Raw genomic sequence first — 16231 nt, 5'->3', positions numbered from 1 at the left:
GTTCCTCAAGTTTTTAAAGAAAGAAAGTGAAAGCCAATAACCTCAAACAGAAGAGGTGAGAGTGATTAATAGAAAAAGGTCTAGTGTTAAACCAGGACAATGCGAGACCTCATACAAGTTTGATGACTCGCCAAGAGATTTTGCAGCTTGAAAGGTATGTGCTACCACACCTAACATATTTCCCATACTTGGCAAATTCGGATTATTACCTGTCATTGCCCGAAAGATGGCAAAAGGTGGATCAAATGGAGAATATACATATAACTTCATAAAATGTTTTACACAATAAAAAATCATCTTAAAGTTGCACTAAAAAAACGAAATTACTCAGTGAAAGACCCAATATTAAGATTATTATTTTTAATTGATTAAATTCAATTAAATAAAGCATAAATTAAAATTTCTAATCAATATGCAGAGTAATGTCTTACATCAACACCTAACCCGAACATGATTTAACTGACACTCTTTATTAATAATATTAATATGCACAATCTGTCAAATAAATTAAACATATAGCATATGAATTGCCGTTAGACCGTAAATTGCTGCTATTAAGTTACCATATATTATATTGCATATCAATACATGAAGCCAAGGCGGCGCCACGTCAGGGTTTTACACAGTGTGTCCGCTTGAGCACGCGTTTGTGTAATTTATTTAATTTAAAGAAACCAGTAGTTGCAACAAAAATGTTAAACCAACACTCGACAACTTGTCAACAAATATGTTCGCGAAAGATATTTTTTGTTCGAAAAACATATCTTTAAATTATTGAATTGAATTTAAAATATTTAAACACAACGGCATTTACAGCATAGTCAAGCTCAGATTGAGGTGTGTCTATATATGATTAACATGCATATACAAGACGCCGGTTGACTAATGCAGCAATTAACGCCTGATCAAATTAAAATCAGTTGACTGACTCATGAATTTAAACAATTTAGATAAAAGTTGCGGCTACCCCAAGACATTTTGTTTTAAATTTTTTGTATAAATTAAAATAAAATAAAAGGCCAATTTTTTTTTCTCTTCTTTTACTGTGATGAGAATACACAAGTAAGGAAGGGCTATGTTCAGATGCAACCGAATATTTTATGCTCTTGCAACTTGCAAGAATCAAAGCCAGGGAAATATCTTAAGGTGCAAAACGGCAACCAGAGGATCGGAATACAAGCAGTTATATACAAGGTCTGTCGCAAAAGAAACATAACTTCTGAAATATAACTGTTTTTGGTGGCGCCACCTATTAGTGGGTATATGAAATAAAAACTTTGATTTCTTGTTGACATTTCGTAAAAATTTTAAGACAATTGGATAACTACAATCGATGTTATCGATCAAAAAGTGATAGCAGCTTTTGGTCATCGGTCGTAAAATGCAAAGAGCAAATATTAAATTTTGTTTTAAACTTGGGAAAACGTTTACTGAAACATTTCAAATGTTGAAAAAAGTTTATGGTGATGAGTGCCTATCCCGTAGTAATGTGCATGAGTGGTTTAAGCGATTCCAAGAAGGTCGTGAAGACCTCTGTGACGATCAGAAGTCGGTCGTCTTCAGAAGTCAAAAATAAAGACAATGCTGATTTGTTTTTACGATTCCGAGGGTATTGTACACCGAGAGTTCGTCCCACCTCGCCAAACGATTAATGCTATGTTTTACCTTGGTGTTATGAAGCGTCTTTTGTCACGCATTCGTCGTGCTCGACCACAATATCGTGAGGCAGGGTCCTGGCGCCTGTTGAACGATAATACGCCGTGTCAACGGTCGACGCTTGTCACTGACTTTTTGACAAAAAACTCCATATTAACCATTAATCACTCACCCTACTCACCTGATCTGGCACCCTGTGATTTTTACCTATTTGGAAAACTTCATTTGCCCATGAAAGGACACTGGTTTCAGGACATTTCAGCTATCCAAAAGGCGACAACCGATATTCTCAAGAGCATTCCGAAAAATGACCTTAAACACTCATTTGAAATGCTAATTGACCAGGCTAAACGCTGTATCGAGGCACAAGGAAACTACTTTGAATAAAAAAATATAACTTTTGAAAAATATAAATTATACCCTTAAGAGGGTATATTAAGTTTGTCACGAAGTTTGTAACACCTAGAAGGAATCGTCGGAGACCCTATAAAGTATATATATAAATGATCAGTATGTCGAGCTGAGTCGATTTAGCCATGTCCGTCTGTCTGTATATATACGAACTAGTCTCTCAGTTTTTAAGATATCGTTTTGAAATTTTGCAGACGTCATTTTCTCTTCAAGAAGCTGCTCATTTGTCGGAATGACTGATATCGGACCACTATAACATATAGCTGCCATACAAACTGAACGAACGGAATCAAATGCTTGTATGGAAAACTTTCACATTTGACTAGATATATTCACGAAATTTGGTATAGATTATTTTCTAAAGCAACAATGTAATCTCCGAAGAAATTGTTCAGATCAGTTAACTATAGCATATAGCTGCCATGCAAACTGAACGATCGGAATCAAGTTCTTGTATGGACAACTTTCACATTTGACAAGATATATTCACGAAATTTGGTATAGATTATTTTTTAAGGCAACAATGTAATCTCTGAAGAAATTGTTCAGATCGGATTACTATAGCATATAGCTGCCATACAAACTGAACACATAGTTACTAACAGAAATGCACCTGTGAAGGGTATTTAGCTTCGGTGCAACCGAAGTTAACGTTTTTTCTTGTTTTTTGTTGTTTTTTAACAGTCCTGTTTCTTTTGCGACAGACCTTGTATATATCCACATACTAATAAAATATTCACTGAGATTCATTAAAACACCTCACATACCATCACTAATCATATGGAGTAAAGTCAGCCGGACGTTTGCAAATTTTGATATTACTTATATGGGGCTAGGACAGTTTTCAGCATAAAGGTACATTATTATAAGAAAAACACACTTTTTTTAAATATATAATGATAACTGAGATATTCTCTGCTATACTATATGCGGTAAATTTACAAAATTTGTCTTTTAAATATATTGGAATATAAATACTAAGGAAAGTATGGCATGCTTTTAGGCGTCGTTTTTAAAATTCTTACACGTACTGCTGTGACAGGTGCAAAGAAGCTTGTCGGCGCTGCGTTGTCGTTTTGTGGAAGTTTATAAAAGTCGCAACATTTTGCCAATTGGACAACAGTCGTGTCTTAGCGCCGCCAACGTTGGTGCATACAGTTATTATTACCGAGTAGCGCGTTGTACGCAAGGAAACGGTAGTGCGTGTTTTGGTGTGCGAGCGTGCGAGCGTGCGCGTGTCATTGTGCCGTTGTACGAACGTTTTATTTCAAATACTCAACAACAAAAAATAAGGATACGCATATCCTTTTTCAAAGCCAAAGAGAAAATAAACAAAATTGTAACAAAATGCTGGCGAATTTGCGTTCAACACTTCGCAATTTGGCTGCTTTGCTGTGCCTTGTTGCGCATGCGCAGGCCACATACAAACTGCAGGAGCGTTATAGTTGGACCGAATTGGATTTTGCATTTCCTAGTCCTGGTTTGAAGCAACAGGCGATCGCTACCGGTGATTATATACCACAGAATGCATTGCCTGTCGGCATGGAACACTGGGGCAATCGGCTGTTTGTGACCGTGCCACGTTGGCGTGATGGTAGGTGCAAGCGTCAAATGCAAGGACGTGAAAGGATAATTTGTTAAGTGTGCTGTAATTTTTTACTATGAAGGCATATACTGTGATTTAGAAAAAGAAAAGCTGATAATTTTCTGTTATTAAAAACAGAATAGATATTGTAAATATTCTGCAGTTATAAGTCTGATCCCTGTACATTTCAATGCTGTAAAGGTTGACTTGAGAATGAGATGAGTAAGCTTGCCACGATATCTGTAACACACAAAAGAACATATCGGAGACCTTATAAAGTACTTTTCTCCTCAAGAAGGTGCTCATTCGGGGGAATTTTCGATATTGAACCACTATAGCATATAGTTGCCATACAAACTGAGCAATTAAAATTAAGTTCTTAAAATATGGGAGTTGGATTACATACTAATAAATGCTCCTTGGGTTTCATTAAAATAGCTAACATACCAACACCAATCATATCGAATAAAGTCAGTCAGTTGTTCGAAAATCTTGATATATGTAAGTTATACAGGGGTTAGGTCAAGTTTTCACCCGATTTTATCCATTTTAGGCGCAAAGATACACAGTTATGAGCAAAACACGCTCCCTCGTTTTCAGTGAGATAAATCACATATTGGCCGATGATGTATAAAGTCATGCCAGAGTTCGAAAATCTTTATATGAGCTATATGAGTGAAGTATTGACCCAATTTAACCCACTTTGGGCATTCCGAGTACCAATTATCATGAAATGATTCTTACCGAATTCCTATAATATATGTATATCACACATTGACGGATATTTTCAGTAAAAAGCCAACTTTAAGCTGTGGGATCCACATTTCCGGTATCTGTGGGCTTGAAGACTTATAGTTTGATTTGGGCAATCTTTAGTCATAAAGTGACATACCTCCAAATTAATATTTGTACAAAGTTGTTTTGGGAAAATAGTCCGTGCATCCATCTAACTTTCTATTTTACGATAAACCTGCAATTTTTTTCAGAACATATGTGGTGATGTCACTGTTAACTGTGAAGCCAATGAACTAACAATAGGCACCCCACGAAAATTAGACGCCATAACGCCATAAAAAAAAAAAATAATTCATATGCCTCTGGCTATTTGTAGATATTTAAACGACACACATTTTGGAAATATAGCTGGATCTCGGAAAAGTCAATTCCTTACTTGCTCAACAATTGCCTGCATGGCATCAAAGAACTCTAGTCGGAGTGCTAAAAGGTCACTGATTAATTAGCATTCCTGCCAGTAGGCTAATATGTAACATATAACACAATATAATTACAACTATACTATAAGTCGTCAAGCGGTAGAATGAAAAGAAACCATAGAACATCTTCCAGGCGAACGCGATACAAAATATGAAAATATACTCTGTTCCACGCACACAATATGGTTTCCTTTATGCTTGACATTTTTATCATACAATCTTTGTATGTGTTAATTGTCATATTAAATAAATCTGAGTTTAGTTGCCTTAAATGCTATTAAATCAACATGAGTTAAGCTGTCATGCGATACACGGATTATCCCCAGGCGATTTGCCAACCACACACAGGAAAAGCTCGACAAGTTGCTGTCAAGCGAACAACTGAGTTTGAATGTGTTGAACGAATTACGAGAGTAGTAGCGACTAGTCACTAGCTTACTAATCACGCAGCAATTATGTAGTTTATGTTTGACAGGAATTGAAAACATGCGACAAATTAATTTTGACGTAAATGGTTAATGTCTTTTTGCTCAGCAAGCGCTAAGCAATTCGAAGTTTAAACTAAAGAGTAGCCACCGACGTAGCCGAGCACTTTGAGTACCTGACTGTATTTAAATGGGTGACAATTTAGATAAAGCGTAACATTGCATTGCAAATTTTTCCATTAAAAAATGTGACTTTACAATTTTTTCATTAAATCTATAAAGGATCGGAAGCGGTTGGAAATGCGACAGGAAGGTACACAAAAAGGCTTTTAGATTTTTTTTCTTGAAAATTAGATGGACTGTACTTTAGTCATGATGTCTTCTTGTGGTTTTTTAAATCTGGTGAGAACTTTGGATTAACGAACCTCAATAAACTTTTCTGAGTGAGCAGGATCAAAAAATTCTTTTCGACAAATTCGAAGTTACGAAAAAGAAAAACAAGAACAAAATAAAGTTTATTACGTAAATACTAAATAGCTGGACTTCACGTAAGCTTGGTCAGCGTTGGCACACAATCAGTACATGCGCTGTCGCAAAAGCCTTTTGGCCCAAAAACGATCACATGAGATCTAGTGATATCTTTGCCATCTGCAGAAGCGGTATGGAATACTTCCTTCTTGACTGTCTCGGGTTTGGAGGTCAAGACTCAACCCCGCATACCTTCAGACATCCCACCGAACTGGCGGGAATGGAAATTAAACGCCTTTGCAAATTTGTTTTGACTCCTAAGCGTTTTGCTAATTTATAATTTCAAACACAGGAGTTCTTCTTTTCTATGACTTCACAAAGACTAAATATAGCAGTCTACGTGCGATCTTTGATTAGCCATCTAACCCATCTAATCTATACGGTTTAAATTAAGGAATCTCAGTTAACTTCTTTGAGTGGACAGTATCAAAAAAATCTGTCCGACAGTTTTGAGAAGAAATTTAACGAGACGAAATGAAGTTCATATCAATACCAATAATTATTTCCTATTCAAAAGTAATTTAGTGTCAAAAAAATCGATCAAATGCAGCTTCTCTTGAGGTGAATATTTCATTAGCATGTTCATTTGCCATATACAAGAAAAGAGCTTGGCCATTGGAGAGTAACTGAAAGCAGATAATTCCCTGCCAATACCACCAAACTCATAGCAAAATCTTCCTCACTGCCAATCCTTGTGCGGGCTGACCACGATATGGACCATTTTCGCTTGAAGTTGTAACAAAAGCACATTTTTCCCACGAGAAACCAGCCGCGTTAGAAACGGATAAATTTTGTTGTGAATCTGTAGCGATTCGCTGATGCACATTCGGTCCATGAGATTTTGTTGCGTTACCTCTAATGGAAAATATATAGTATATGTCAAACCTCCTTTAATATCCTTCTTTATTAATATGGTTTCAAATAGATATTCGTGCAGTGTTTAATTCTTATGTAATCAAAATAGTGCTTACATGATGGTCGAACTCCACGATTTCTCTTATTGTATGAAAGCTTTCGACAATTGGCCTTGGATAGGGGTGATGTATTTTTGACGTCAAAATGAAACGCAGTGCCGTTTAGAGAAAGGTGGGGCCCGCGGATGATTGTTGGAGAAAAATATTGGCCAAACTTTCTTGCATATCACCGGAATCCTCTGAAAACTGCGGACTTTGGAGGACTTGTCCTCGATCTCCCTTCCCTCTTTTCGAAATTGAATAGACGAAACCAAAATTTCTATTTCTAGTCTATTACAGAATCAAGCTCATAATTACTATTTCATTCTCATTTTCAGCTTTCTGCCTTAATTTTTCGCCTTTAGCGAAGAAAACCTGAAATTTCTGGCGTATTTTATCCCTGTTGGTGTCTACCTTTAATACATGCTTAAACAAGATTGAGTCAAGCAATCAAAAAACCGCTTGAGAAGTTTATTTAGTACGAAATTTTGTCTTTCTAACGCTATACAGCGTATGGCCATCGCTTAACCAACGTGAATCAGTGTTTTATGTATGATGAGAGTAATAACGGATTTCCGCAAAAAAACATGGATCATATGTTAGATACTAATCTATATATGTATATAAAAGAATGCTGTGCTAGTTACACCATTTATAACTCAAGAACGGCTGAACCGATTTTGCTGAAAATTGGTGGGGAGGTAGCTCAGAACCAGGGTAAAGATATAGGATACCTTTTATCTCTTTATGTCAAAATTTAATACAACTCATTTATACAAAAAATATATTTCAAATCATAAGCATTTGTTCAAAATTCATGTTTGTATGAATCATTTAAATATATGGGTATAATTTTTAACAGATTCCTCCTCAAAAATAATACAATTGCTAAGTATTTGGAATAGTAGAAAAGAAACTGCAACCAAATACGCAGTGAAATAATATAGATTATAACTGGCTCAGTAATCAATCGCTGAGTATATATTATATGACGTGCATCCCAAAAGACTGATGTCATAACCTTTGCAACCAAATTTTTTCGTCTTTCCAGGCATGAGAACCGGTCCATCATATACAGACCACTGATTGACTGTCGATTGGACTCCAGTGGAAAATGATGGAGCTATGTTTCTATTGTCACACACCGACGCAAAAATTCTGTTTTAAAACGATAAAAGAGCACTCAGACACTTCTCAGAATCAGTTATTCGTTGTTTTTGTTGGATTATGAACTGGCGAGGCACCCACTTTGTACAAAGCTTTCGTCACTTTAGAGCATCATTGTCCTCGGTGCTCATTTCGCCTCTTTCCAACTTAGCAAATATCTTTTCAATGGTGGATTTCCCTGAGCCCAAATTCAACAGTATTTTCCCCCAAAAAACAATGCTTTATTAACATACGAAATGTTTTTTTGTAAACTAACACAAGTTGGTTCACTATAAGCGCTATATCTCCTTAACTTATAGTCATAATCTAAATAATAGAAATTATATAGATGGTATTAATAGTATTATTTATGTGTCAGCCACAGTGAAGCGTGGACGGGTCCTCTAGTGAAGTATATAATTGGTTAATTTAGCAAATTATACCTACAAAAAAATTGGTTTTAAGCATACTATTCTGCCATAATTTGACTCTGCGTAGACAGCACAGGAAATCCACTTTGTGGATAGTCGGTCTCATTACCAAAGTCTAACAAAATGTCCGAAATGCAAAAGGAGTAAAATAGAAAAATGTTGAACTATATTTTCTGTATACATTTATTTAAATTTAACGAAGAGTACAAATAAAACATAATCTGAACTAGCAAAGCTAGAATCAACCCCAAGCGCGCTACTACCATAAAAATCTGCAAAAACTAGTCTACAACAGTAAATTCAATAATTTATGATATTTTATTTTAAAGGCTCCTATTATTTTTAATTTATTAAATTCAATTAAATAAAGCATAAATTAAAATTTCTAATCAATATGCAGAGTAATATCTTACATCAACACCTAACCCGAACATGATTTAACTGACACTCTATTTATTAATAATATTAATATGCACAATCCATCAAATAAATTAAAATATAGCATATGAATAGCCATTATACCGCAAATTGCTTGCTATTAAGTTATCATATATTATATGGGAAATCAACACACAAAGCCAAGGGGGCTCCGCGTCAGGGGACTACACGCTGAATGCGCTTGAGCACGCGTTTGTGTAATTTATTTAATTTAAAGAAACCAGTAGTTGCAACAAATACATATGTTAAACTAACACTCGACAACTTGTCAACAAATATATTCGCGAAAAATATCAATTGTGCAAAAAAGAAATCTTAAAATTATTGAATTGAATTTAAAATATTTAACCGCATAGTCAAGCTCAGATTGAGGTGTGTCTATATGTGATGAACATACGTACACGAGGCCTGTTGACAAATGAAGCAATTAACGCCTGTTCAAATTAAAATCAGTTGACTTATGTATTTAAATAATTTAGATAAAATTAGTGGCTACTGCAAGACAAGTTTTTGTTTGTTACATAAATTAAACGTTATCTTGACAAATTGCTCGTTTTACATAACTCAATTTCAATTGAAAATTTAAACGAATTTTAGCCGGTTCACATACGGTGTTTAAGAAAATCAGAAGCTTAATGCGTAAGCGGGTGTAGTGTTTTTGTATGAGACACTAACTGTACATTGGTGTTTTGGCTATAAGCCGATTCCAATAATTCCACTGGCCAAACTATATCTATTACCCAGTTTAGTAAGCTTACATTCATTATAAAACTTTAAAGCTTTAAGTACTTAGTGATCATCAAAATATTTTATAAACTTGATGAGAATTACAGAAAAATTTAATGAAATAGCTAAGTGTACCCGGTCGGAGCCTTAAAGGGTCTGCTTCAAGCAATAACTAACTGAAGAAACTGTGAATAAAGAAATTTAAGAAAAATATTCGAGTTAGTGAATGACAGAATGGAGACGAAATTAACTTTGAAAGATCTCTTATATTAATGAGTTATAAGGAAACCAAAAATTTTTTAATAAGAACGTTAAATTCAGAAAAGAAATGATTTTGAAACTTACAAAAATTTGGAAACTTTAGTTAATCCCAATCTAAGTGGCCCTGTCTCCCAACAACTCAATAAAAAATTAACGAAATTCGTAGAAGAATTTAAGGTACTAGCGCCTTGTCAAAGCAAACTGGTTCCATTTAACTCCGAACCATGTCTAAAGCGATAAAAACATACAATGATAGATAACGTTTTTTCAAGCACTCAAGGTCGGATTTTCAATTCTACTTCCGACATATAATACTTAAAAATATTTTGTAAACTGTATAAGAATTTTGAGGCGGACTAAACTATGTAGGACCTCTCCATACCCAGGGGTCATGTGAACCAACCATAAAAGATATGAACTGAATGGAATAAATATTTTCTCGATAAAATACAAGATTGAAAGGAATCATTTACAGAGATCCCTTTAAGATTTTGTACTTGGGCGGGATCTTTAATTAAACAAATGTATGACCACGAAAATATGGGACAAAATTCAGTCGTTTTGTCGCACTAATAGTAAGAACATGATATATGTAAGATATTTCATGGATAGGCAAAAATAAGGTTGTCAAATATTTCCCTTCCGCTTTTTTGCTCTTTATTCAATGCTTTATAAAAAGTGTTACAGTGATCGGATTTAGTTCAAATATGCGTCGTTTCGTTCGATAATCTCTTTTCATCTAGACGGCAACTTCATAATACCCCCTTCGTAGAAGCCCCCCTCCTTATTTGCGAAGAACTCGGACAGCCACTTTTCACAAGTTCAACTCTTTTGAGTTCAACTTTACACCAACAAGGGCGTTCGCCTTGGACAGGAACAGTTGATAACCACGTGGCGCTATGTCCGGGCTACATAGTGGATACGATAAAACTTCCCATCCGAGCTTTCGTAGCTTCTGACGAGTCATCAACGAAGTTTGTGGTCTGGCGCAGTCCTGGTGGAACACTACACCCTTCCTGTTGAGCAATTCTGGATGTTTCTGGTCGGTTGCCTACTTCAAGCGATCCAGTTGGTGGAATTAGGCGTCTAGCCATATGGGAGCAGCTCATAGTGGATGATTCTCTTCCAATTCCACCAAACACACAGCAAAACCTTGCTGGCCGTCAATCCCGGCTTGGCCAGTGTTTGGGACGATTCACCGGCCTGCGACCACGACCGTTTTCGCCTGATATTATCGTATGTGATCCATTTTTCGTCGCCAGTCACCATACGTTTCAAAAATGGGTCGAGTTCGTTTCTTTGCGTCAAATCATGCGGCACCCAAGCATCAAGCTTTTTTGTGTATCCAGCCTTCTGCAGATGGTTTCAAATGGTTTGGTGACTAACTCCCATCTTCTGGGCGATGTCACAAGATGCCACATGCCGGTCTAACTCATGTTTTCCTTGTGTTGTTTTCAACTGATCTGAATCGCCGAAACCATTTCTTCGCAGTTCAAAGTGATAGAGTACCATCCCCAAAACACCATTAATTCGGAACGCCGGCTAACGAAGGAAAACTTTAAATTAGCGCGAATTTCGGCGTTAGTGAACTCCATGTTTACACATCTTTAACTGTTGAACGCAATATCCAGCCTAATCATACATAGCGTCGTTTTGTAGGTTATGTCAAGATGTATAGTATTGCCGGATTCGAGCTCTGTAGCGCTTTATACATAGCCGCGAAATTCAAAAGCCAAAAGGCGGAAGGAAGATATTTGACAACCAATATAAAAACAACTAATTAATTCATTTATTTAACTCCTTCCAGGTATACCGGCTACATTGACTTATATCAATATGGATCATACTCCAACGGGTTCTCCAGAGCTGATACCATACCCCGACTGGCGCAGCAATACAGCTGGCGATTGTGCGAACAGCATCACCACAGCGTACCGCATCAAAGCGGATGAGTGCGGTCGCCTGTGGGTGCTTGACGCCGGAACTCTTGGTCTCCTCAACACCACCACCTATCCATGCCCATATGCCGTGAATGTCTTTGACTTGCAAACGAACAGGCGCATACGCCGCTACGAGCTACGTTCGGATGACATTAATGCGAATACGTTTATTGTCAACATTGCCGTTGATATTGGCAAATCATGTGATGATGCATTCGCCTATTTTACCGATGAACTGGGCTATGGTTTGATTGTATACTCGTGGGAGCAAAATAAATCGTGGCGTTTTTCGGGACACTCATATTTCTTTCCCGATCCACTGCGTGGTGACTTCAACATTGGCGGCGTGAACTACCAATGGAGTAATGAGGGTGTTTTTGGTATGTCACTCTCACCCATACGTTCGGATGGTTATCGTACCATGTTCTTCAGTCCACTGGCAAGTCATCGCCAGTTTGCGGTGTCGACACGTATTCTGCGTGATGAGAGTCGCGTTGAGAATAGCTTCCACGATTTTGTGGCGCTGGATGAACGTGGCCCCAACTCGCATACGACAGCACACGTTATGAGCGATGATGGCATTGAGCTGTTCAATTTGATCGATCAGAATGCGGTCGGCTGTTGGCACTCGTCCATGCCGTATCAGCCACAATTTCATGGTGTTGTGGATCGTGATGATGTTGGTTTGGTGTTTCCCGTCGATGTGAAGATCGATGAGAATAGGGATGTTTGGGTACTATCCGATCGCATGCCGATCTTTTTGTTCTCCAAGCTGAACTACAATGATGTGAACTTCCGTATCTACACTGCAGCATTAAGTACTTTGATTGAGAACACAGTCTGCGATATACGTAACAATGCTTATAGTCCGCCCCTCTTCCGTCAAGCAGATGTGCCACATGTTGCGCCGTCAAGCCGCAATTATTTAACACCAGTTGTGGGTACCGGTTATAGTGGAACCGATCCAGCCAAGGCTTATGTATTCAACAATGGTATGTCTTATGAGATCGGTAGTGGTGGTCCACATCTATTCCCACGACATTCGGAGAGTTTGAAGAATTCTGTTACCACACGTAATTCTGACTGGTGGGCGCGTCACTGAGCTGTGGTTGCTTCAAGTCATTGTGTTTTCTCTTCTCATCTGCCAATTCCAACCACGGATCCTTTTTTCTTATAGATTAGATCATCTAGTGCAATTTGTGTTATTTTATTGTAAATAAATACTCATTCTTATTATTTTCACATTCATACAAGTAAATATGCGGTAAAGAGTCAATGTTCTAGCTATTAAGATGATCGTTTTGCAAATGATTTCCAAGCATAAGAAGATAGTAATATTTCAATGCCTTAGTGCGATAGAGCAAAAGAACGAAGATGCCCTAGAGGCCATGGAGGTACACTCGGTCCGATCAAATCTAACCAGCGATGAAGGCGGATTGTCAATTGGCGAATCCGTCTTTTGTTAGAATGAGAGCTTGCTTACTAGTACGAAACATGCTAAAAGTTTTTCTTTTGCCTTGACATCATCACCGCCAAAATAGTCGACAAAGAAGGAAGTTTCTTACTGATCTCGGACCATATGCTCGAATGAGGTGGAACCACCTTCAATGGTGCTGAGAAAGTCCTTAGAGGAAGCACGCGCAAACGCGCGGAATACATTGTTACTTCACCGAGCGGAAGAGAGAAACCCCTCTGGTGAACATTGGAACTCTCGGAAATCCGAATTATGGATAGACGATTCTTTAAGAAGGCCTTGAAAAGTGGGGCAACTAACGACTGTGCGCTGTGTAAGACTGGAATCACAATCTATAAGTCCGATATAAGGATGACCATGAGGTCTTCACGGAAGGCCTTCTGCAGAAAGATAGAACGCTGTTATGAATATTTAAGGTTCAGACGCATCTTCGTAAGGAACACCATACACTTGAGGTACCTAAAGGGTAGGAACGGCAGCTGGACACAGCGAGGACACCTTTAAGCTTTAAGGACAAACTGCGACCATTCCGAGCCTTTTGAATGAACGTTACCTGACATGCGCGATCAACTCATTGAAACCTTTCAAGTCCCCATGGGCCGGATGGTATTATACCAGCGCAACTGCAACAGAACCAGCATAAGGAACAAAAAGTTTGCCGTACCGACATTCCTCAGTATCGAGGGAGCATTCAATAATATTTTGCCGAATGCGGTGATTAGAGCTGCAAACAGATTTGACGTAGAATCGAACAGAACTATCGTGGCAAAGTTGGGCCGTGCGGGGCCACTCAAGGTGGGTTCTCTCGCCACTTTTCTGGATCTTGGTTAAAATCTTCTTGAAAAGTTTGGGGAATTGCCGGATGATTGACTATGCGGACGGTGTAGTTCTCATGGGTGAGACAAAACTTTAGAATACCGTGTGCGAGCTAACTCCGCGGTACCTTAACATCGTAAGCAGCTCAGTTGATGAAACCGGTCACGCAAGTAAAACCGAACTGGTTTTATTCACTAGGATTACAAAATCGTGTAGGCGCATGAACGGGTTGCCCTCATAGTATGTGATGCACTACGAACCACACCAATCATGGCACTATGATGGCTGCACATAACACCTGTGAATATAGCCGCAAGGTCTATGACCACTAAAACTGCCCTCAGGCACAGAGAATCTAGGTACTTAGGAGACTGCGAGATTGAGAACGCTGAAATATTCGCACACTTTGATTTCATTTCACGATACTTGGATTACCAAGCCACCGAACCTAGCCATGAATATCATTTTTCTGCTCCCATACCTTACAGAGAAACATGGGAGGGCAGGACTCGCTGGAGGAAATGGACGGTGACCTTTTTTACAGACGTATCAAAGCGGGAGAGTTGGTGAAGGATTTCATTAACGGGAACTCAGGCCAGCTCAGCAAGCGTTGGTCAACCAACCAACAGCTGTGCAGTCGCAAGTTTCTTTTGGCCTGGGGTAAATCGGAAGGGGTCTAGTGAGCTCTTCGCTCTTAGCAAGATTAAACTTTCAATGCTTAAAACAGTTTTAATTAAACACTGTCCCTTCGGGATTTATTCAGTAAGATTGAACATAAAAAAAAACAAATAAGGTGAACATTTATTACGAACATAAAATGGAAAAAGCGCACAAAAAGTTGCAGCTCGAGAACGATTATTTTGATAATAAAATTGAATAATTTGTCAATGTGAAGATGAAGATGAAGTTGTAAACATTATGGAATACAATGAAAATAAGATTCTGGATCATAACATATTAAAAATGGCCGGAACTACATACAAAAATCATAACAACCCTGTTTGAAAACCCGGTGCATCTTATGTGCCTTGATTGATGCAGATGGCAGTATTTGGACATTTTTGGGAGATTATATGTATATTTATTACTGCAGATACATACATACCCAATTTGGCCATCTGGTAATTACATAAAATATATAAGTTGCACTGGGTAACATAGAAACATTGCATACCCTTAGGCGCTGGTAGTTGAGATGTGAATTGAAAGATGCGAAGTGAGTAATTTTATGCGTGCTTTTAGGCGTCGCTTTAAATACAAAATATTGTTGCTTAGCGATGAAGTCAAAATATATAATATATATAATAATATATGTGTAAGGTAAGTCTATATAGCTCTATTTGTGACAATAGATTTTCTAACTGCCACCAAATAGTTTTTCTCCTTAAAAAAAAATATTAGTTTGAGGAATACAGAATGTGAAATACTTACTAGAAGAAATAACATTAATGTAAGTATATCACATTTCGCTTTATTTTCCCCATTATATATTTTTGACCCCATTTCCCTTTCACTTGCAATTTATTACACACGTAACTGTCAAGTTTCACACTAAATTATGTGCAAATTGCTTGCTATCAGCCCTGCAACATCTACAGGCCGAAGCTGATAAAATCAAGCGTTGCCTGCCAAATTAACCAGCAGCATAGCCAACGCCAGTCGCGTGGGTAGGCGGCAAAGCATGAGGGGAATATTTTCCAAAAATCTGCAAGTTAACGATCACTTGCAAAACGCTGCGTTGCTGGCGTTTATTTCACGCATTTTATTATTTGTTTTGGCTTTTCAATCAATACTTGCCACAACACAATACACGCTTTGTGATTTATATCAAAGTAACAGGCGAAAAAGTTTACACGCCAAAGTGGGCGTAACCATGTACGTACTTTCGTAAGGCAAACAAAGGCGAAAGTTAAGCGGCAGTTAGTGCGCATGTTTTGTGTGTGTCTGCGCTTATTAAGGTTCAAATTGTTTGCTTAACTGGCGCAAGCGGGCATTTTTAATGAACTGTTAAAAACAATAACAATAAGCAGAGAAATAAAAAGGCAAACGAGCAACGGCAGCAGCCTCTCGTCGGTTGCTATAGCACGTCGCTGGCCGTCACTGCCCACTTCCACTTGAGCACTCCCCAACCGCCGCGTCGGCCGCAACCGCAACACATAACACCTAATCAAGGAGATGCAAAATTTAACGCCACAAGTGGCGGAGGCAACACTTCAACGCCAGCGCG

General features: G+C 38.0%; 1 protein-coding gene and 1 long non-coding RNA gene across 2 annotated transcripts in view; one reads left to right on the top strand and one right to left on the bottom strand.

Moving 5' to 3' along the window:
• LOC126759580 (uncharacterized) overlaps window positions 1-16231 on the bottom strand; it is a 497180-nt gene that overhangs the window by 99481 nt on the left and 381468 nt on the right. The window lies entirely within an intron of this gene.
• Window positions 3203-13005, top strand: LOC126759534 (protein yellow-like). The gene is made up of 2 exons (XM_050474398.1): window positions 3203-3661; window positions 11582-13005. Exons 1-2 carry the CDS (start codon window positions 3415-3417, stop codon window positions 12814-12816), a joined length of 1482 nt encoding a protein of 493 aa, XP_050330355.1. The 5' UTR covers window positions 3203-3414; the 3' UTR covers window positions 12817-13005.

The sequence above is a fragment of the Bactrocera neohumeralis genome, chromosome 5 (assembly GCF_024586455.1).
Source record: "Bactrocera neohumeralis isolate Rockhampton chromosome 5, APGP_CSIRO_Bneo_wtdbg2-racon-allhic-juicebox.fasta_v2, whole genome shotgun sequence".
Classification (NCBI taxonomy): Eukaryota; Metazoa; Arthropoda; class Insecta; order Diptera; family Tephritidae; genus Bactrocera; species Bactrocera neohumeralis.
Note: the sequence above shows the minus strand (reverse complement) of the source record. Positions and strands in the feature narration are given on the sequence as shown.